General features: G+C 36.3%; 1 protein-coding gene across 7 annotated transcripts; it reads left to right on the top strand.

The window, feature by feature from the left end:
* The first annotated feature begins 224 nt into the window (after nt 1-224).
* Nucleotides 225-21,344, top strand: LOC132129161 (protein phosphatase 1 regulatory subunit 12B-like). 7 transcript variants are annotated; one of them, XR_009428446.1, is made up of 8 exons: nt 225-761; nt 12,965-12,981; nt 13,096-13,231; nt 13,523-13,627; nt 13,996-14,046; nt 14,491-14,541; nt 18,887-19,117; nt 20,033-21,344. XR_009428446.1 is itself a non-coding variant. In XM_059540644.1 (8 exons), exons 1-7 carry the CDS (start codon nt 657-659, stop codon nt 15,985-15,987), a joined length of 501 nt encoding a protein of 166 aa, XP_059396627.1. In that variant the 5' UTR covers nt 229-656; the 3' UTR covers nt 15,988-16,026; nt 18,887-18,979. The 7 variants fall into 7 exon arrangements, 5 of the variants coding, with proteins under 5 accessions (XP_059396627.1, XP_059396626.1, XP_059396630.1 ...); XM_059540644.1 differs by lacking the exon at nt 20,033-21,344 and adding an exon at nt 15,952-16,026 and having other exon boundaries at nt 229-761; nt 18,887-18,979; XM_059540643.1 differs by lacking the exon at nt 18,887-19,117 and adding an exon at nt 15,952-16,026 and having other exon boundaries at nt 230-761; nt 20,033-21,342.
* The last annotated feature ends 114 nt before the right edge of the window (nt 21,345-21,458 follow it).

Raw genomic sequence — 21,458 nt, 5'->3', positions numbered from 1 at the left:
AATATGAGAGAACAAATAAGTGAAAGGACTGTGAGATTTATGAAGAGAGAAACTCTCTCTCTCTCTCCGTCACTCTCTCTGTGTTTGTGTGTGTGAGAGAAATAGAGAGAGAGATATTGTGTGAGAGAGTGACGGAGCTGAGTGGGACCGAGTGAGAACAGTTTTGTTCTTTCAGTGTTTTTGTTGAGTGATTGTAAATAGACAGAAACGTGAGGGAGGCTGTACTCAGTCTGTAAAGTTAACAAAGCAAAGTCCTCTCCTTATTTAGCTCTCACTGTGCGTCTGTATGAGTGTGTGTCACAGAGAGCACGTCAGCCGGACGAGACGAGACGCCACTGTTGTTTATGTGTTAGTGAGTGAGGGAGTGGGACGGATATAAAGGGAGGAGAGATAGCGAAGCGGAGAGAGAGGTGCTTCTAATTGCTTTCATTTTCCTCTAATGACCGCCGTGGCTCGAGGAGGAACGGAAACACAGATCGGCTGTCAGTCTCAGCGCACACACTGCGGAGAGGAGGACTCTTCTGGACGCACGCGCGCGCGCGCCCGTCTGCACCTGTTGAGCGTATCTGTTCACGTCCTGCAGTCATGTCCGTCTCCACGGCTGTGTGAGAGGCTGCTCGGGTCTATCACAGGTCTTCCTATCTTACAGGAGAGAGATGTCATCGCTCTATTCACGCAGCAAGGACCTTTCCTCTCGCCCCAGAAAGTCCCTGTCGGACTCGCCGCCCTCCTCCCCGTCCTACAGCAGCAAAACATCCAGAGTAAGAGCCAGCTGGCTTTGACACAATAACACTGATGTTTGATGTGACGTTACATTCTCATTTGTCACTGGAGGATACAAATGTCCTCGTTTTACAATGTTTAGGCTACTTTTATTTTTATTTTTTTGTCTTCAACAGCAGTCAAAGCAAGTTTTATGGGTTAAACATTTTGGTTTTCAAGTGCTAGTTGAGTCCAAAAGTCCACATTGAAAATCTGGGATTTAGTTTTTCATTCAAATCTGGAAACAAATTGTGCTAAAGGATTTTGAGCAATTTAAAGCAAAGAAATCCATGGTAAATGTCAGATTCTGCAGTATTTCTAGGTCACTAATCAAATTCAAGTCAATTCGTGACATTGATCATGTTTTAAAGACTTGGGAAGGTGATCATCGAGTTTTGCACGAATTTATTCCGTTCATGCAGCTCCAGTGCTGCTGTCATTAACCCTGTAAAGCCAGACATATGAAATAATAGTCAGAAAAAAACTATTTACGTTTTAAATAGGACAGTTTATATAGTATACTATATACATATATAGTCTAAAAAATCTAATGCATATGTGCTTTTTGTTTTGTATCATACTGTATTTGAAACATCAGGCTTATATGAATCTCAAACGTGAGGAAACTCAGTTTTATTCAGAGGCCCAAACTGAGCAAAAAATATGCCATAATTATGCAATATGCATACAGTTCCTCATATTTTTATGCCCAGAAAGTAAGATGAAATTGTAATCTTAATTTAGCTTAAATGTAAATCAGCGAGACCATTTTCACTGGATGAATCATGATATTTAAATGCTTAGTTTTATCAAAACTATATTTTTTATTGTGCTTATCAAAACATGTAATGCAGTGCAGTATAATGAGGATTGAGAGATGAACAAATAAACATTCCTCAAAAGCAGAATGGTTTATATAAATATATCTTGAAATATTGCTTATAATATAAACATAAGGTTTACTTTTACAGTACACATTTCAAAGCAAAATGACACGTGAACCATAACCTGACGTTTTTACAACTGTATTTGCTAAAAAAGTATGAAACATCAATCATTCGACAGAAGGCATGTGGTATATTGAGTACAACAGGTTTTTCAGCAAAGTTTTGTTTGTGTTGGTAATTTAGAAGCCTTGGACATGTCTGCATGAGATATGACACGCTAGCTTTACAGGATTAAAGGAAACAAAGCTGATTTCATTGGTAAATCAGTATGCAGTATGAACAAAGTTGCATGAAATAGTCCTAAACTTACAACATGTGAGCAAACGAATCAGTCATTGTGTTGTAAAGGAGCTTGACTCACTGCTCTCTTGGTGATTGTATGGCGTGTTTGTGAGCTGATAAGAAGTGCTGTGCTGTGATTGAGGGTGACATCAGTGAGTGAACAGAGCTGCAGTGTCTCTCTCATACACTGGACTTAGTGGGAGTCAGTGGGAGGTCATGCTTCACTCACTTTTTAAATGACTCTGGCTCCAGTGCTTTTCAAATCCTTAGTGTATGGTACAGTACTCAGTTGATGTTATATAGATGACAAAAAATGTAAAAACTTTTTGGAAGTTCTTGTTCAATTTTTCTTAAGTGGCATGGCCTTTTGGGTTACAAGTCCTACTAACCATTAGGCCATGACTGCTCATAAGAAAATATGTGTAATGTTTGTTGGTTCACGATGCAAGGGTGTTGTGGATGCTGCCAATGATTGATTTGTATTTGCTAATGCATTGCTAGGTAGTTAATTGGGTGTTTTATTGTCCACCAGATGAAAATCATAAGACTGATTTAGATATGCGGTAAAAGTAAACGGACACCTCTCTTGAAGAAACCATGTGATTTGAGGAATCATTCAACATAAACAGTGCAGTATGAGATACACTGTGAAGTTTAATATTTAGGGTTATGGGTCTGTTCAGATCCCTAACCAATGTGGGGTACAGTAATAGTGATGCTTATCTTGGTAAACACTGCTAAATAACCTATGAGGAAAATAAATCAATATTTTAGGCACTGCAGGTGGTCATTATTATTTTTTTATTTCTTTTCACCTTTTTAATCACAGTTTTTTTGTATTTGCTCAGATTGTTAGATAAGTTTTTTTTTTTTCAAGTACAAATATTACATGTTGTCTAAAAACGCATGTATAATACTGCACTGTAAACTGCAGTTGTTGCCTTACAGAAATGTCTAATATTTTGTTGGTATAAATAATGTATTTAGGTTCATTCAGTGATGATACATAATATTTTAAACTTGTATAGAAGCAGTTAATTTAGAAGTTCAAATTTTTATCAATGTGTCCCACAGAGGCAAAATCTAGGGCCAATATGGAAGTAAAATAATGACTTATGTCTTTGAAACAAAAAAGCATGCTGAATAGCACTATCTGAAAAAATAATGCATTGCATTAACAGTACTTGCATTTTAATGCCTTGTATTTCCAGGGCTTGCATTGTTAGGTCCTGAAATTTAATATAGTTGTAAAAAATCAATAATTCATATTCACGTTCCAGAATTCACTTCCAAAATATTAAATCGGTTTAAAAATACGATGTATAATAGTCGACATGCAAATTTCAGTCCATTTTATTTCACTTTCCAAATTCGTTTCCACAAATTCAGTGGTTAAAATTCGGCAGATAATTCGCCCTTTCATTCCCCAATGACGAGTAACGCTTCTCGATCAATTAATTCTGTGCGATTTAATATTTTGGAAGTGAATTCTGGAACGTGAATATGAATTATTGATTTTTTAATTATGAAAAGGCTGGTGAAATATTTTGAATTGAAATATTCACAGCTTAAATGAACAACTATATAAAATTTCAGGACCTAACAATGCAAGCCCTGGAAATACAAGGCATTAAAATGCAAGTACTGTTAATGCAATGCATTATTTTTCAGTTAGAGCTATTCAGCATGCTTTTTTTGTTTCAAAGACATAAGTCATTATTTTACTTCCATACCAATATCTGTGTGTGACAGTCCTGCACGGTCATTGAGTTATAATGCTTCCAGGTGGCTTGCAAATGCCGGGTTCGAGAAGTGCTACCAGGATCCAGTATGTACTGTTTCATAATCAGACAGCATTTGAAACACTCGCTGTTTCACTTTTTCTTTTGCCACTTCAAAACCCCATAAACAAACTCAAAGTCTGTGAGCGAACGAGACCAGTAAAGACTGTGTTTACTTCAGTGAAAAAATGCCTGTAAAATCAGCAGGAGCTGTAGCTATTCTGTCTTTAGAAAGGTAATGCAAGCACTGAATAAAGGGAGACCAGACAATTTTGAGTTGTGACATATTTTGACATAAAACTCCTGCTTCATGTATGACATCACTGACCCCACATCTCTGTCTGCAACTATGTAATTTGTCAAGGTAGAAGTTCTATTCATAACTTAACGTATTGAGGGGCTGTTTATCCAGAATATGTTTTCCTGTTGTTTTTCTATGTAACTGTGCTATAAGTATGTCTTTGTCCACTGCTTTTGCTTCTTGCATCTTTTGCAGTGTCTTGTGCTTGACAAGGCATTCCGAAAACACGGGGCTCAAGCTGAAAGAAGTCTGGTTACATTTTTTCTTTCATCTTTCATGCCTCCGGCCTGCATTTGTGAAAAATGTGTTCTGTGTGAACAAAACTAGTCAAGCAACTCTTTTGAGATGGTAGTTTGCTTCACTACAAGCTTTACTACCTTTACTGTAGCAGATGATATGATACATTCATATGACTATAAAATAATAAAGAAATAAAAATAGAAGAAATACTGAAATAAAACCCCCCAAAATATTGCGACAGCTCCGAGATGCTGAAAGCACCATATCATGAGCTGCTCATTTATGACACAATCCTGCGCTTCACTCCGAAACATGCAGTGCATACATTTATTTAATTATTTAAATCGCAATATTCATGATTTGATCATTGCACTAAGGCGTATTGTGATATTTTTGCTGAATTCCGCAGTGCTACCTTTTAAATTAAATGAATTCAAAATACATGTATAACAAACGTCACATAAACCCATTATCGCAAATTAGAATAAGCAAAGAATTAGTCTCTACTACCTGTAAAAGTATTTATTTAGGCCAGAGTGAATCAAAACAGTGATGTAGCATTTGGTCTTGCCGTTGTTAAAAAAAAAAAAAAAAGCCTGTAACTGGAAAAGCAACACTATATTTACAGCAGCTGAACATCTGTCACACTATGGCAAAGTTTACCATACAGAATACTTTTACTAGTTACTTCCCAACACTGCTCTGCACACTGTTACAGAGGTTTCATGTTTAGTGCTTGTAACGGCATGCAGGCTCACCAGATAATAGGACAATATTAGCTGAAGAAAATGCTCATGACGTTTTGTTTCCTCATTATAACATGTTTTTTTACCCCATCAAAAAAGCTGCACATGTGGGCTTGAAGTTTCCATGTCGGGTGGAGGCAGAGCGCATTAGGTCTCCTTGGGAGCGAAAGTTACAGAGAGCAACAGAATAAACACAGTGGTCTTCTAACCCCTGTGTACACCAAACAACACAATACAGGGCAATAAACAGACAAACACATCTAAATGAGTGTGTAAAAGGGTCGTTCACATTTACTCACCCTCATGTCAATCCAAAATGTGAAACTTTTTCTCACATCCAACACAATATGTGATTTTGTGATAGCAGGATCCTGTCCACTCTTTCAGTATAAAAGTGAATCCAATATTTCCAAACAAATAACAAAAATAACACAATAGTGGTTTATAAAACTATACTGTACACTGTAAAAAAATTTAATACAATTTTGAAGCCATAAATACATCTAGTGGAGTATTGTTTTTTTTTACAAGTGAATACTAGTCCAGTCTCTCTACTTCAAATTTCACTTTTAATTAATTGTGAACTTGCTATATATTTGTAAATTTACTATCAATTTCTTTTTAATATATATTTATACACTGTATTTTTTAAAGTTGTAAATAAAACTATTGTTCAATTATTGGAGAACATTTTACAAGAAAACACTACATTTCAAGATTATAAATAAATATTGCAATAGAATATAAAATTACTAAAATAAAAAAGAAATATTATTTCTGTAACGAACCTGGTTTGTAGCCCTCTCTCCATTCGCCACCAGAATTTGCCTGGGCTTTACATTGACTCTTGCACCTCACAGACTGTCACAGATCACCCTGGACTACAGTTCCCACAATGCATCTCCCTGATTACATGCACATCTGAGGCAAATTCACACGCTCTACTCTTGCTCACCTGGGCCGAGTGTTGTTAGTGTTTAGCGCTCGAGCGCGTTAGTTACTTTGCAGCGTTGTTTCCCTGACTGAGTTTCTTTCATTTCGTGTCTTTGCTTTTGTTTAATCATTCTAGTTTCATCCCGTGCCTCGAACTTCTGCCTGCCTTAGTTTACCTCTATAGTCTTGCCCCTGTTGGACATTGTCTACCCCTTGCCTGATCATCGCCTGGATATGGGTGACCTCATTGGACTATCCTGTTGGATATTGATCGCAGTGATATGCATCACTCTTCGTCTTGTCTCCTCTCTTCCTGTTTGTCGGTGTCTGATCTTAGCCTGTCTTACCATGTGCTCTAATAAAGCTTTGCTTCTGGATCCGCATGTTTCCTGTTCTGTCAGCTCCGTAACAATTATTACATTTACATTTTTTTCAGAGTGCATTAATGAAAGTTCATAAAGAAGTCAGATTTTGTTCAGTGGATTGGTTGATTCAGTTCAAAACAATCATTCTGAATGAATCATGAATCATTAATGTCCTTTTTTATGCTTGAAAGTTTTGATTTATTGTAATTAGAAGGAAAAGAGAAACAGCACATTTTTCAGTGTAAAAGACAGAACTCATTTGGGTTTGAAACTTGAAAGTTATTTTTTCTTTTCAATGAACCGTTCCTCGAACAAAACAGATCAGAAGAAACCAGCCCTTTTAAAGTAATCAAACTAATGAAAACAAATGACTTGATTTGTTTTCTCTTAATATATCTGGCTTATCATACAAAGAGCGGTGGGAGCAGCGAAGAGAACGATCTGCAAAGCAGAAAAGTCTTTTTTTGGACTTGTGTGTTGTAATACTCTTTTTGAGCATGGTGATGCTCACATTTTCCATTTTGCAAGCTGGCAGCTGGACTAGTGGGCTCTCTAAGGAGGGATGAAGTGATGAGGGGAAAGAGAGGATTAAAGAGGTTGTGTATAAATACTTCAGCATGAGACAGATCCTTTAAATGTTACAGTTTGTGGAGCTATGGGATCAGGGTGAAGCCCACAGCTGCGTGAAGCAGTCTCCGTCTGTTACTTCATAGTGTATATGAGTTATAGAGCTCATATGTGCTCAACGCATGGAGGATTTAGCAGCACTGCAGTGTTAATGCTGTGACCCGACACAGTTCACATGCCTTTGATGTGCACTGAAGGTACAGTTGTCCTGCTGCATTGATCCAGCTTTACCCAAATCCCCATTCATCCACTGTAAGAGAATTGACGTAATTGTTCCCAGATCTGTAATAGTGAAAAGGATGAGCTCTGTCAGTCAGGGTGTGAATTCCTTGGATTTGACCACTCAGTTAAGACTTGAAGCCCCTGAAGGAAAATCAAATTATAAAAGGGCCTTAAAATATGCTAAGAATAAACCAAGGTAAATATAGAAAAACCGAAGAACAAACCATTTATTATTATCCCACCTTGTTGATATTACAATCCCAACACTTCATACCCTAAACAACAATCCTTAAATAATAACCTGTTAAATCATTCAATTCAACAACACATGACCAAATAAATAATAAAATAATAAAAAAATGAAACAAATTCAAAAAGTATTCCACAATAAATTCACATAATGTGCAATCAAACACCACCTAATAATATTAATAACACACATAATATTACATGCTACCAATAATATTTTAATAACAACTGTCAGATATATACAGTTATGATATATATATATATATATATATATATATATATAATAGATAAAATTCTTATTACATAATGATTACAATTAATCCATGCAACAGTAAGTGCTTAGTGTCAGTACACACGTATTCTCATGAGATCACGTTGACACAAAATATAAAATTTTCTTTAATAGACTTTAAAATTGATTGACAATTTGGATTACACAAGATGCATCTCAAAAGTGATTGTATAACTGACAGTGTGAGTTTGATCAGAATGAAACAGTGGGTTAGCATGTCTCCTCTTCTGCATGCCTCTATCCCAATTAATCTGATTCAGTGTTATTTTTCCTAGCAGGATGGAATGTGCACAGCAGCATCCGCACTGCCTTACATGGTTTACTGTAGTGAAAGTGTGCCCTCTATTTCCCCTCCTCTCTTTCTCTCTGTAGACAGTGAGCTAAGGGCCGCCCGGTGCCCGTAGGTAATGATGCCCCCCCCCACAACAGCACAAGACTCGTCGTGATTTACCCAATTAGGACATGTTCTTGGATCAACACACTAATTAAACGATAGGATTTGGAGGATAAGTATAGCATTAAAGGAATAGTTCACCCAAAAATAAAACTTAGTTGTAAACTGACTCAACCTCAGACCATCTAAGATGTAGATGAGTTTGTTTATTAATCAGAACAGATTTGGAGAAATGTATCATTACATCAGTGACTCACCAGTGGATGCTCTGCAGTGAATGGGTGCCGTCAGAATGAGAGTCCACACAGCTGATTAAAACATCACAATAATCCACAAGTAATCCACACCACTCCAGTCCATCAGTTAATTTCTTGTGAAGTTTGTAAGAAACAAATCATTAAGACATTTTATCTTTAAAGTCCTTCCCCTGTTGTCCTCTTGTGTCAAAATCCACCATCATATTTGTTTAGAACAGTTTTGGACTGTTTTCACTTGTAACCGGAGCTTGATCTGTGCATATTTCTCTCCTGATTCAGATGAGATGCCTTCTTCACTGCAAGAAGCAATATTATGAATAGAGGACCCTTATTTTAGCTGGAAAAGCTAATGGTGGATTTGTTTCTTACAAACACAGAGCTTTTTGCTTCACAATACACACAGTTCAGATTCACAATACATATACATTAACTGATGGACTGGATTGTTTGTGGATTATTGTGATGTTTTTATCAGCTGTTTGGACTCTCATTCTGACGGCACCCATTCACTGCAGAGGATCCACTGGTGAGCAAGTGATGCAATGCTACATTTCTCCAAATCTGTTCTGATGAACAAACAAACTCATGTACGTTTTGGGTGGCCAGGATTTGGTTTATGTTTTTTGATAGGAATGTTGTTTCGGGACCAACAATAGATGCCAATCCAAGAGAATGTCCTATTTGGGGACATATTATCACATTGTGCATCATGATAACTTCAGATCCCAGAATGACCCGACGTGAGAACAGGACCACCAAAACACATATCCACTAAATGCAGACCTCATCTACATCACATGATGTGACCACACAGAACTAAACAAGACCACCAGCACACACTGTGAACGTTTCTGCAAATTTTATTGTTGTGGCTACATGTAAACACTGGAATATTTGCCTCACTTTGAGATATCATAATTATTGCCAGTAAAGCACAGAGCAGCCACGGATATTGCAGCAGTTATTGTAAGTTATCGGTGCAGGTCAAGCTCTGTTTCTCCTCCAGTGCTGCCATGATGAGGTCAGAGAGCAGGTTTCTGGGGACGTTCTGTATAACCACATAAGGAGAGATGTCTCTGAAATACTGTGTAAACGTTCAGATTGGCGCGTCTCTCCAGTGGCCAGGGGCCATGCTCTCATCCCTCTGTTTATTTCCATGCAAAAACACCACAGAATCATGCCAGAAAATAAAATATTCAGCTACTCTCACTGTCACATATACTCGTATTTGTCATTCTTTGTGTTTCTTATACAGCCCTTTTAGGTTGATTTACAATTTTAAATGATTTTTAAAATAATAAAAAAAATATAACTTAGTCTAAAGTTTGTATGTCTATATTTCTATGTATCTACTTTTCGTTTCTAGATTTGGTCATTTTACACTGTCCCAGCATTTCATTCTTAAAATGTTCATTAAAAAACATAATTAAATTATGTATAAATAAAAGTATGATAAACCAATCAGTTGTGCCATAGTTTTCTGTATGAGCATCGGTTTTGCCGCTAATAAATTTTAATTCAAAAGTAGTGTACAGCTGTTTGTTAGCAAAGACACAGTAGTGTCAGAGCTTGAATTAAACATGAGACATGTGATGTGGACATTTTTATTGTGTCTTTTTTAATCAAGTCAATGTGCAAAAAGATTGAAATATTGCTTAGTTAGTAGAGGAGTGTGATCCTTAAAAAGCTAGTTATAACATTTGCTTTAGTTTGTTATAGGAATCAGCCATTTTATTCCTTGAAATGTACTGTAATTTCCATCACCATCATTTCCTTAATGAAAAGTTGGAAAACATAATTTGAGCTGTTATGCAACCCCTTGTGAAGAAGAAATGCACTTAAGCATACTCTTAAAACAGCACTTAAATAATATACTTTGAAGGAATATACGTGTGAACTGAATGTAATGTTTTCACACCCTTAACAGCATCTTAATTGCAATTCAGTGAAAATATATGATAGTTTATATATACATGTAGTTAACTAAACTTAAAAATGCTTTTCTACCTGCTTAAGTAGGTCTGATTGTCATACTGTGTGTATATGTCATTTCAGAAATGCGTCTGTTGTCTTTGAAATAAAGTTAAAGTGTGCTGACAAATGTATATTAATAATAATATTAAAATATTTTGACTTTAAATGTAATTTTGATAACACATTGCAGGTACTGTACTGTAATGTACTGTACATGTGCTTTAGTATGTTAGTCAACACTTAAAAATAAGAGTACTTTACACCACAACAAAATATTATTAAAGTGATTATTTAAAGTAAAACTTTTCATTTAACATTATAACAACGTTCACTTTTTAAAAGTGTACTTAAGTGTGATAAGAATCAGTCATGAAAGTGTGTCTCTTTAAGTACACTTGAGTGGCCTAGATTTCAATAATAATATCTGCAAGTACAGATTAAAAAAATGTACTCTTAAGATTTGAAGTACACTACAAGTGCACATTCAGGCACAGTTTAATAAAGAATGATCATGACTGTCAGGTGGGGAAAAAAAGGACAAAACTGAATTCTCAAGGAAAGTACATACTGTATATACACAGTTAGACATCATTAGTGGACCAATTAAACTAATGAGAGCGTGAAAAGTGATTACAGTTCCTGCAGTTAAAGAAACGTCTCATTTAACAGATCTCATTTACTGTTATTAGTTTCATGAACACACAAAAAGCTCTTCGCCTTCTATCCCAAACGTTGTCCGGCTGTAGTGACTGATTCAGCATGACCTTTTTTGGCGTTGTTCAAACGTCCCCCTCAGACAGTGGACTGTTATTCCTCTCTGATGAATAATCAAATGTGCTGCCGAGTGTCCAAACAGGATGTGCTGTCTTTAGCAGAGGAACAGAGGAGATTCTTTCTCTCTGATCCGAACGGCCTTAAATCTGACGCAATGAGAATATATTACCAGACCCGTGTGGAGTTTGTACCCGTCGAGCAGCTTGACTGTAGTTTAACTACTTGAAATTATGAGTGGCTTGTAGCTTGCCATCTTTGTTATGGATGTTTCTGCTAGGACTGTCAGACCTTTACACGAGTCATTTACCATCTATGCACATCCTCAGGAAAAAAGGTCATCCAGACAGTGATGGTGGACAGTGATGTTTACAATCTGTGACTATGCACCTAAAATGGAAACCTATTAAATGTTCTTTCAGAAGATTTACTGTCTGCAAAATAAGCTCCCATAAAAACATACTGATTCATGTGCTTGTACGAGCAAAATGTAGTAAAGTAATGGCTAGTGGACAAAAATTAGCAACAATTTATTAAAAATGACCAAAAAGCACACATCCTCCTAAAAATAAGCTGTTTTGCTGTCATTGCAAACTGGAGTTGGTGTGAGAGTTTTTATTGCAGGCACACATATGCACAAGTTTGCAACAACATGATATCATGCTCTTGCTCCAGGCGTTTGTATGACAGACTCTCATTGACCGACTGAGAGGCCTAGCAGACTCAGTCAGACCTCAGTCCTAATCTTTTGTTGTGCTGTAATGAAGAATACTTATTTTAAGGTGTTGACTAAAATACTAAAGCTCATGTAAAGTACTCAATTATAATGTGAACTGTAATGTGTTACTTTTTATTACATTTTAATGTATTTTAAATGCACCAAATTGCATCTTTCATCATGTGTAATTACAAATATTTTAAATACATGAAATGCAAGTTTCAATAGAAATTGAATTTAAAGTGCCCATATTATGAATATTGAATATTCATACCATTTTGAATATTGTCTATCATGCAGTGTGTGATGTAGCTGTATGTGAACGTAAACCACCTGCAAAATTGTAAAGCAAAAGTGTACAATAAATTAAGTTATTGTCTCTCAACTGAAAGGATCAACTCTGAACAGCCTAAACGAGTTGTCAGTAATTCAAATGCGACATTGAAATTGGAGTTGGTAGACCAATCACAACAGACTGGGTCATCTGTCCAATCAGAGCAGAGTAGGGTCACAAAAAGAAGGGGTTTAGAGAGACTGAATCTCAGAACAGCTTCAAATGAATCGTTTCAGGACCATTTGGAAATTAGGTGATATTAAATGCATTTTAAATGCATTTCCCAAAACAATATTAGGAACCCTAAAAATGGCATAATAAGAGCACTTTAACATAATATTTTAATTTACAATTAATTTTTGTCAGTGCATTCTTTCTGCAGTACATTTTAACAATATTTCAAAGATAAATAATGAAAGTGCACATGAAGACAGACTTACTGTAAGTGGGTCAAAAAAGCACTCTAAAGTGCAATGAATTGCACAAGTGTCCGAAAACATTACATTAATTTTGCACATAAATATATTCTTTTAAAGCATGCTATTTTTGTAAGCACTCTTTTTGCATATTTTTGTTTCACGGGGGTGCAGTCGTTGCTATGATTAGCATAATCATGTGCTTGAATATACAGTATATGGTACTGTATATCAAAGAATATTATGGTACATTATTTTGTTAAAGTGATGTGGCTATCACCTTTATTTTAAATGACAACCTCAGCATTTTATCTAACTTAGTTTTCTTTTTCTTTCTTTCTTTTTTTTTTTAGCAAGACCGGGCCTCAAGGTAAGCTGCTCTATTCCTTGTCTAAAAACATTATTTAATATGCTTCTGTTTACTGGTAAATAAATGCATAAAAACTGGAATGATCAACACTCAGTTGGTGATTGATGTTATAAGCAGGCCAGACTCTAGTGGAGTGGAGACTGCGTCAGACAGACAGTCAGCTCGGACCACCACATTCACGCGCAGAGAGAACAGACTCGCCTCTCTGAGCAAAACAGAGGACGACTCGGCCAGCAAGGACTATAAGAAGGTCAGGATAACTTTGATTAATAAAACACTTAATGCACGTTCATTATATTAGATATTATTATCCCTCAATCCTCAGATACTATACCCAGAGACAAGGGTATTTTATGACATGGACACTGCATATATGCAAACCTAGTCAAATCAAAATACAGTAGTATATCTCTGAATACCAGTGTGTTTTCCAGTGCATACCATTAGCAGTCGTCTGTTGACCAGCGACAGGAAAGCAGCTCCCAGTGGAGATGCTAAATTAGTCCGATGAATTTGACCCTGGTTTGTTTGACTTTATCAGCTGTATGAGGATGCACTGACTGAGAATGAGAAGCTGAAGTCTCGACTGGAGGACAGCAAGCAGGAGCTCACCAAAATCCGCTCACAGCTTGACAGAGTCACACAGGTTAGAGGACAATCCCAGTATTTGAGGAGAGATTTTCTGTGGTTTTCTGTGGCCTGAATCATCACCATTATCCGCCAAGAGGTGGGACCTGTATTAAGAAACAATAGCACTGCCCAGCTCTCTGAATCCAATCAGGCTTCCAAAGGTCTGGCCTTTGGTGTAGCTCACAGCATCTGTATGGAATTATAATCTGTAAAAATCCAATAATATATTTAGATACTGGTCCAGCAGTAAGTGCTTATTAAAACAATTAGGTTTTTTAATACATATTTTGCTTTGAATATGACCTTACAGTGTTATCTTTTTACTGTTTTTCTATGTGCATTTATTCTCTTTTGCTCATTAATCTTTCCGTGAATTTTTTTCAGAAGCAGGACAGGATATCAGAGAGGTCCACTGTATTTGAATCAGAAAAAAGGGTATATGTAATCATTATATAATCATTATAGACACTTTCTAAAAAAATTAAATGTGTTCCTCTTCAATGTTGAATCTTGAATTGATATTCATCCTCATAGCAGCTCAATAACCCAAGTTTCCAAACGGTTTTAATTTAACTAAACTAAACTAAACTAAACTAAACTAAACTAAACTAAACTAAACTAAACTTAATTTAATTTAATTTAATTTAATTTAATTTAATTTAATTTAATTTAATTTAATTTAATTTAATTTAATTTAATTTAATTACTACATTTGGATAAATATTAAAACTGAATTATTTAAATAAAAGCTTTAAGCATAAAAATTTATAATAATAACATTTAAATAATTATTTAATATATATATATATATATATATTTTTATAGATTAAAGATTGTAACAGTATTATTTATTCGTTTTCGTCCCATGTGAATGTGTAGGAAAAAGAAGCATTGGAGAAGAGGGTTTCGGACATGGAAGAAGAATTTAAGGTAAAAAGAAAATGTTTGTTAAATGTGGTTTTGCTGTGTTATCCTAACCTGAGTTGGGGAGACTTTTGAAAGCATGTTCAAAGATGCTAACCAGGGCAGTCTGTTTGAATTAACGGCTGAAAAGGTTAGATCACTTATAGTAAGATTTTAACAGCTAGTGTAACTACCATGCCTGTTTTGACCCATGTTAGCCAATCTTAGACACCACAATGCTCGCTACTATCCCACACCAAGTCATGGCCACTACTCTTGGCTCTGCAGCATCTCACAGCTGTAGCAGTACACGGTGACCTAGTTCCAGCTACGCAAGGGCCGGACTGAATCCAGCACAGAGACACGGCACGACTTTTGTTCAGCATTCCAGCAGTAATTGCACATAGCTGGCATTTTGATGGGCCAAGAAAAACACAGCGCCAAATATCTGAAAGGCCAAATCTATGTGAGGCAGATGAGATATCAGAGGCTGCTGTAGTCTGCCAGGTTCAGTCGGATAATTGATCCATGTTGCAATTGAGGTAACAAGGTTTGTAGGTGTAGGTGATTGTTTAGCTGAAACCGTGGTCCTTTGTGATTCATAAAATGCTAAATAATGGCTACTGTCCCTTTGAGAGGCAAAAAAAAAGGATAACAGGGAATACAAAATTAATACCTGTGGCTCCTGACAAAATATATTGAGGTCCAATGAAGTGAAACCATCAGTCTGTTAAAAAACCCCAAACATAATTAATATTTAAGATTATTACATGTAATCCAGAGCCTCAGGCTTGAGTCTAGAGTGATGTCGGGTTCACAAACGAATCAATCTTTAGTTTTTTTTTTGAACCACTTCATTGAAACAAACTGTCCAAAAGAACCAGTTTGCATGAAATAATCTCATTTCCCTCTTTGTCTGAGGCTCTGGATTCAGCTAACAATGTTGTAAATAATGTTCAGTTTTTGCTCAGTCTGATTGTTTTGCTTCTTAAGATCTCAATATATCATCAAGAGCCACAGGTATTAATTTTATGCTGATTGATTTGCTTTTTTTGACTCTCAAAGTGACGGTAGCCATTGACTTGCATTTTATGAATCATTAAACACCACAGTTTAAGATAAAAAATCTTCTTTACTGCTCTACTCAAGAAAAAAAAGAAAAAAATCTATTGCATCTTGGATGGCCCGAAGAACATTTAAAAAATCTTTTAAAGAAACTTTGTTAACATTATTTATTATTTTTTTTTTTTTGCAATGTTTCATAAATGTTAAATATTCTTGATGGAATACCATTGAATAAGCTTTATTTTTAATAGTGTATATTTATAAAACTTTTCAAACACTCTCAAACACAGACTCTCACTTCATTGAGCTAATGAACATGAGAAATGAGGAGCACTTGTGTTTGTTTGATCAGTGATGTCACTGTTGCCCCAGCAGACGCCCTCAGTGAGGTTTCGCTACCAGCCCTGAGTTCATCCTCAGCTGGACTGGGTGAAAGAGGGGCAGATGGTGAGTGGTTTTGCCCCACGCGTGGTTGCCTGCTCACACACACCAAAACACACCCATTACAACACGGTGTGAGTCATGTACTGTAGATCATTCTTAGTCACAGATTTGTATCCTTACTCTCTTTTTTTCTGTAATGCTCTCAAAATAACTCTTACTGTAATTCCTCAACAACAGACTTACTGTCCAATGAAGACAACAGTGAGCACTGTATGAAAAACTGTGACTCATTGTGGCAAAGTGATATAAATCCCAGAATGCATTGCAATGATCCAAATGGCAAACATAATCTTGATCATAAATGCTGTGTTCATGTTGTCATTACCCTAATTACTAGATGACCCAGGATGTAAAATATTTCAGAAATACCCACAAACTTTGTATGTTAACAAGTGGCTAAATGAGACTACATAGTCTACGTTTAGCTTTTGATTTCTGATGATTGTGTTTGGGTATCTAAATTCGTAAATGATGAATAAAAAGTGTAAGACTCATAAAACTCCAAAAATAATCCAAAAGGCCAAAGTCAGAGGAAAGATCTTATTGTTTGTCAAAATCAGGGTGATACGACCTTTTTGGTTTGTGTAAAAATATGTCATTACTACAGCACCCTATGCAACAAGTAACAGTTGTTATGCAAATGCCTTTTTAATGAACTTATAGTTTGTTCAGAAGGACATTAGAAGCATCATGCTAACAGCAAACTCTTTTAAGCTCAATTTATTTATAGCACACCTTTTAAGAACTCTAAGTATCAGTTTAGGATTATTATAGGTTAGGATTATAATTTTTTCAATAGTATTACAGCACACTGTGAATGTATATTAGCACTTTTTAAGCATTTGGGATCAGTTGGACCCAGAAACGGTGGCGTGTAACATCAGACTTAACAAGTGGACTGAAAACAGCTGTTAGCAAGTCATGTCTTGTTGAGTGTTTCAAATTGATTTTATTTTTCTGATGGATGTTGCTTTAGGTTAGATAGCAGGGAATACAGCATAGGCTACTAGTAATGGAATTCTACTGAGTAAGGAATGGCTCAGCAGAAAGAGCTGAGAGCCGTTTGTCCTCAACACCATCTAGAAGCCATGTTGTGACAAATTGAGTCATAACTTGAAGCAAAACAGCTCTTGTACTGGCTATCTGTGCTGGCTGATAAGACATGCCAACCTCTGTGTGTCAAAGCAGTACGTCATTTCATGGAGTTAACCATTCAGATATCTGGCAAGAGATTCTCTTTGTAGAGACAAAACGATGAATCATGAAAGGATGCCTTGCAGTTTTCTGTTGGTTGTTCATGCATTGGAGAAACTCAGTTGCCTGGTCCCAGATCCCTAAGCCGTGAAACCACATTTGGAAATGGTGTCAGACTTCAGGGTTTCTCCACATGCTGGTTCAGGAAGTTTCTGAGGTTGACCACAGATGCCTCACGCCGCTCAATGCACAGTGTGAGGCTTATGCAAGAACATAGTGGGGATTTCTCCAATAATTAAAAACTTGATTTGATTTTAAGTAAGTGGTCAAGAAGATGTTTGCAGACTTGTCCTCTTTATCCTTTCTTACGAATGACTATAGTTGCATGTTCTGTGTGTCAGTGAGTTAATCCAACATTTGATTTATGTCCTCACTTGATTGTCTTTGCATGCTTATATTTCTATTCCCATTCTAAAGTCAGCATGAAATACGTGCTTTACTTTTTAATGTGACATTTACGAGTAAAACAAGATTCATATTATAATTATGTAAATTAATGTAAGTATTTTTTTACAGTTAAATGTGGCCATATAGAGGGGTTTTGCAATGGTTGTAAGAAATTCTGAATTAACTTGATAAAGTTTGGTCTAACTGTTCAAGTGCCTGTAAGATCGGGTCCATTAAAATAAATAAATAAATAAATTGTTAGAGTAAAAACTGTTCAAAATTTGAAAATCTTTAGCCTGTTACATCTAGTTTAAAACCTATGTTATCTTTAGCCCACTTTCTATGGTGACTGAGAAATGGCACAGCAAATTGGCCATAAGTGGATGAGCAATAAGTGGATCTCCGTATTGTGTATGGTCCCAAATTCAAGAGTTCATTAAAAAGATTGGTACAGGCAAAACTGTTCAGTATTTAGATTTAGTAAAGAATTTTCTAGACTGTTACACAACTGAAGAGGGCAGAGAAAGGCTTGCTCAAACTGATTGGCTCATTTAAAAGTAGTAATTATTATGCAAAGTTCAAGTGTCCATTGAAAAAGATTGGCACGATATATGTCCTTGGATGTCCTTAGACCACTGGACACTTTATTAAACCACGTTGTCAGATTTAATGCAGCCCTTCAGGTGGTAGAGAAATTCTTACTTGGCGTATTCTCCTTTAACAGAGGTTAATTTAAGATGATCCAAAGATATGGATAATTGAAGGGAAGCATTGCATTATATACATGCATATTCTTGCATTACTAAGTTGTTAAATTTTAGGTTAGTTTAAGAGCTAGCTCAGCTAAACAGTGAACTTCCAAACCTGTATGCATTTCTTTCTTCTTCAGAACACAACAAAGATATTTTGAAGATTGGTAATCAAACTGTTTTGGTCCCCATTCTACTGAATTTATATAATAATAATGGAAGTAATAATTGGAACTGGAGCTGTGTGGTTACCAACATTCTTCGAAATATGCACTTCTGGGCCACCATAACATTTGGATGAACAATTATAAAACACTTTTCTCCTGATTAATGTGCAAAGATAAATTAGAAACACAATAAGAATGTGTAAAAATAACGTTTGATTTCATGTTGACTTTGTTTTAACAAACTACCTGTTCATTTTTGGTCCCAAACACTCGCTGTTATGATTTCGGCCCTCTCTGTATCTCCAGACCTTTCCCGCTCTGGCTCGACTACAGGCTCTCCGCAGGGGGAACACGAGCCTCCTACAGGAGAATAAAGCCATGCTGCACTCCCTCGCTCGCCTCACTCAGACGGCCTCTCTCCCTGAGACAGATGATCTCTAGTTCTCCTCTTTATCTCTCTCTGTCCCTTCCTCCTTCCTGTTATCTCCGCTGCACCCAGTAGTCCTCTTCCTTTGTCTGCTGCTGTTCACCTCTCAGGCAGGTCTCTCCATTTCATCTCATTGTTTTGCATTGGGAAAGCTTCATCGTCCCTTCTTTCGTTCTCCCTGTTTTTATCCTGGGTTTGGGGAAGGGCAACTCCTCACATTCCTCCTGCAGGCAGCGGCTTTGAAGATATTTATAGATCTTCCAAACTAATGACCAAAGGTCTCTATACTCCAGCAATGTCCAAATCAAATCAGATCCTCTTTAGTGTGCCATTCTAGTCTCTGTCAACACATCTGGTTAGAGATGACATTACAGACTCGTATAACACATATAGCAATAAAAAATAAACATAAAAACAATTGTAAAATTGAAACTACAATAGAATACATATCTAATAGTTCTTTTTCTAAATAACATGGGATTTGTGCCTTTTATTGCTTAAAATGTAACATGACATCAGTTTGTATCATATTCATGTGCAGAAAGCCAGAACTGTCCATGTTGCTGTGCGCTTCGGTGTGTGTGTTGGTTATTTCATTTAAAAGGGAGCACAAAAAAGCTTTGTTGTTGTATCCAGTAGTTGGACAGATGTAATATGAAGTCATGAGAGGCTGTTAAAGCTTTTGTAGTTCTGGCAATGATATTTTACTGGAGTATGAGGTGAACCTCTCTATGCATGAGTACACATTCTTATGCCACTGCCAGCTGCCATTCCTTTAGAAAGGTGAATTTGAAAATCATATTCTGTGGTTTTATGGTTTAGCAATGTTTGCATGCTTTATTACATATATTTCTCTCATAAAAATGTTTTACACCCAAAGAAATGAATTTGTGGTCTAGAAAAAAATATTTTAATATACGGTGCATTTCCATCTCATATACATTTGACGCCACATGACCATTAAATATTTAAGTCAATAATCAAAAGCATTCTTCTCTCTCATTCTCACCTTTAATTAATCTCAGGTTTTGACAGAACTCAAGTCTGATAACCAGCGGCTCAAAGATGAGAATGGAGCTTTAATCAGAGTCATCAGCAAACTTTCCAAGTGAGGACGACCGGCTGGAGGAGGGGAGGAGAGGAGGAGAAACACTGAACAGAGAGACACCAAATCTGAGAACTTCACATTGACTTCAAACTGACCATTGTCATGCTGGGTAATTTGCTCTTGGTGCATCAGCTCCAGAGATTCTCACAGCTTTATTATTATTATTTTTTTTAATTCTGTTATAATTTACTTGCTCATGTCATTACAAACCGGTACGGCATTCTCTCTGCTGTGGAACGCAAAAGAAGATATTTTGAGAAATTTCCCATAGAATCATCAAATCAATGGAATGTTTTCTCACTGTTAGCCATTACTAAACTCTAAATGTTTCAGGATCAGTGTAGAAGATGATAGAATCCCTGCTGAAAAACAACAGAAATGTCCATGCTGGCCCAGCCTGGTTTAATAGTCCTAAAGATAAAGGGTCTTTAATGGCATTGGTGGCTCCACAAAAAAAATGTTTTCACATTAAGGAAAAATCATTTCCTTTTAGAAAAGAGTTCTAAAATGTAAATGTTCTTTGGGGAATGCAAAATTGTTCTTCTTTGTCATGAAAACCCCTTTTTGGAACCAGATTACTGCTAGTCTATCTGTGGAACCAGCATAAAGATTCTCTTGACCAGCTAAAATTAGTTTGTGAGGCCGGTCAACTAGGTTTCTGATGAAGCTGGCTGACTAGAAGACTCTTGCTTGTTAAGAAGCACCAGCACACTACGGATAAGCAGCTAAACCACAGCATTGGTCACCGACTGTTGTGGTCTTTTCAGCAGGGAGAAGCTGAACAAACTACCATTCCTTTAAATAATATTTGATCATCAATCCAATCGAATTATCCAGAAGCGGTCAGTTGGTCTAATACGCTCCAGTATGTTCTTCTAAAAGGATTGTTCCCACCAAGAGAAACCACTTTCCACATATCAACCCATTTGTCCTGTTTTACAATTGTGGTGTTTATATATAAACTGATGGGCTGAAGAATGGATACGTGAAACCATTGAATGGGTTTTATATTTATTGGTGCTTTTTTGTTTGTAATTAATAGTATCTATAAGGATAAAACAGAAACACATCACACATAATATGGCATTTCAGATGCTTTTCATTGTCCAGTTTTCAACCTGTAATCTTGAACCAATGCTCACAGCACTTTGTTTATGATTGTGTTTGTTGTGTATTAAAAACACACTGTAAAATACAGATAATGTAGTCAATTGCCTTTTTAGGTACAGTGCTGCCCTCTGTCTGCCTGCATGATCACAGACATCATCCCAGGTTCCACCATTTTCAGTTTACACTTCACTGAGATGTATTTCCTGTTTTTAGTGTTCTTATGTTTAAGTGTT

Source organism: Carassius carassius, chromosome 46, assembly GCF_963082965.1.
Source record: "Carassius carassius chromosome 46, fCarCar2.1, whole genome shotgun sequence".
Classification (NCBI taxonomy): Eukaryota; Metazoa; Chordata; class Actinopteri; order Cypriniformes; family Cyprinidae; genus Carassius; species Carassius carassius.
This window is presented reverse-complemented; position numbering and strand designations above follow the sequence as displayed.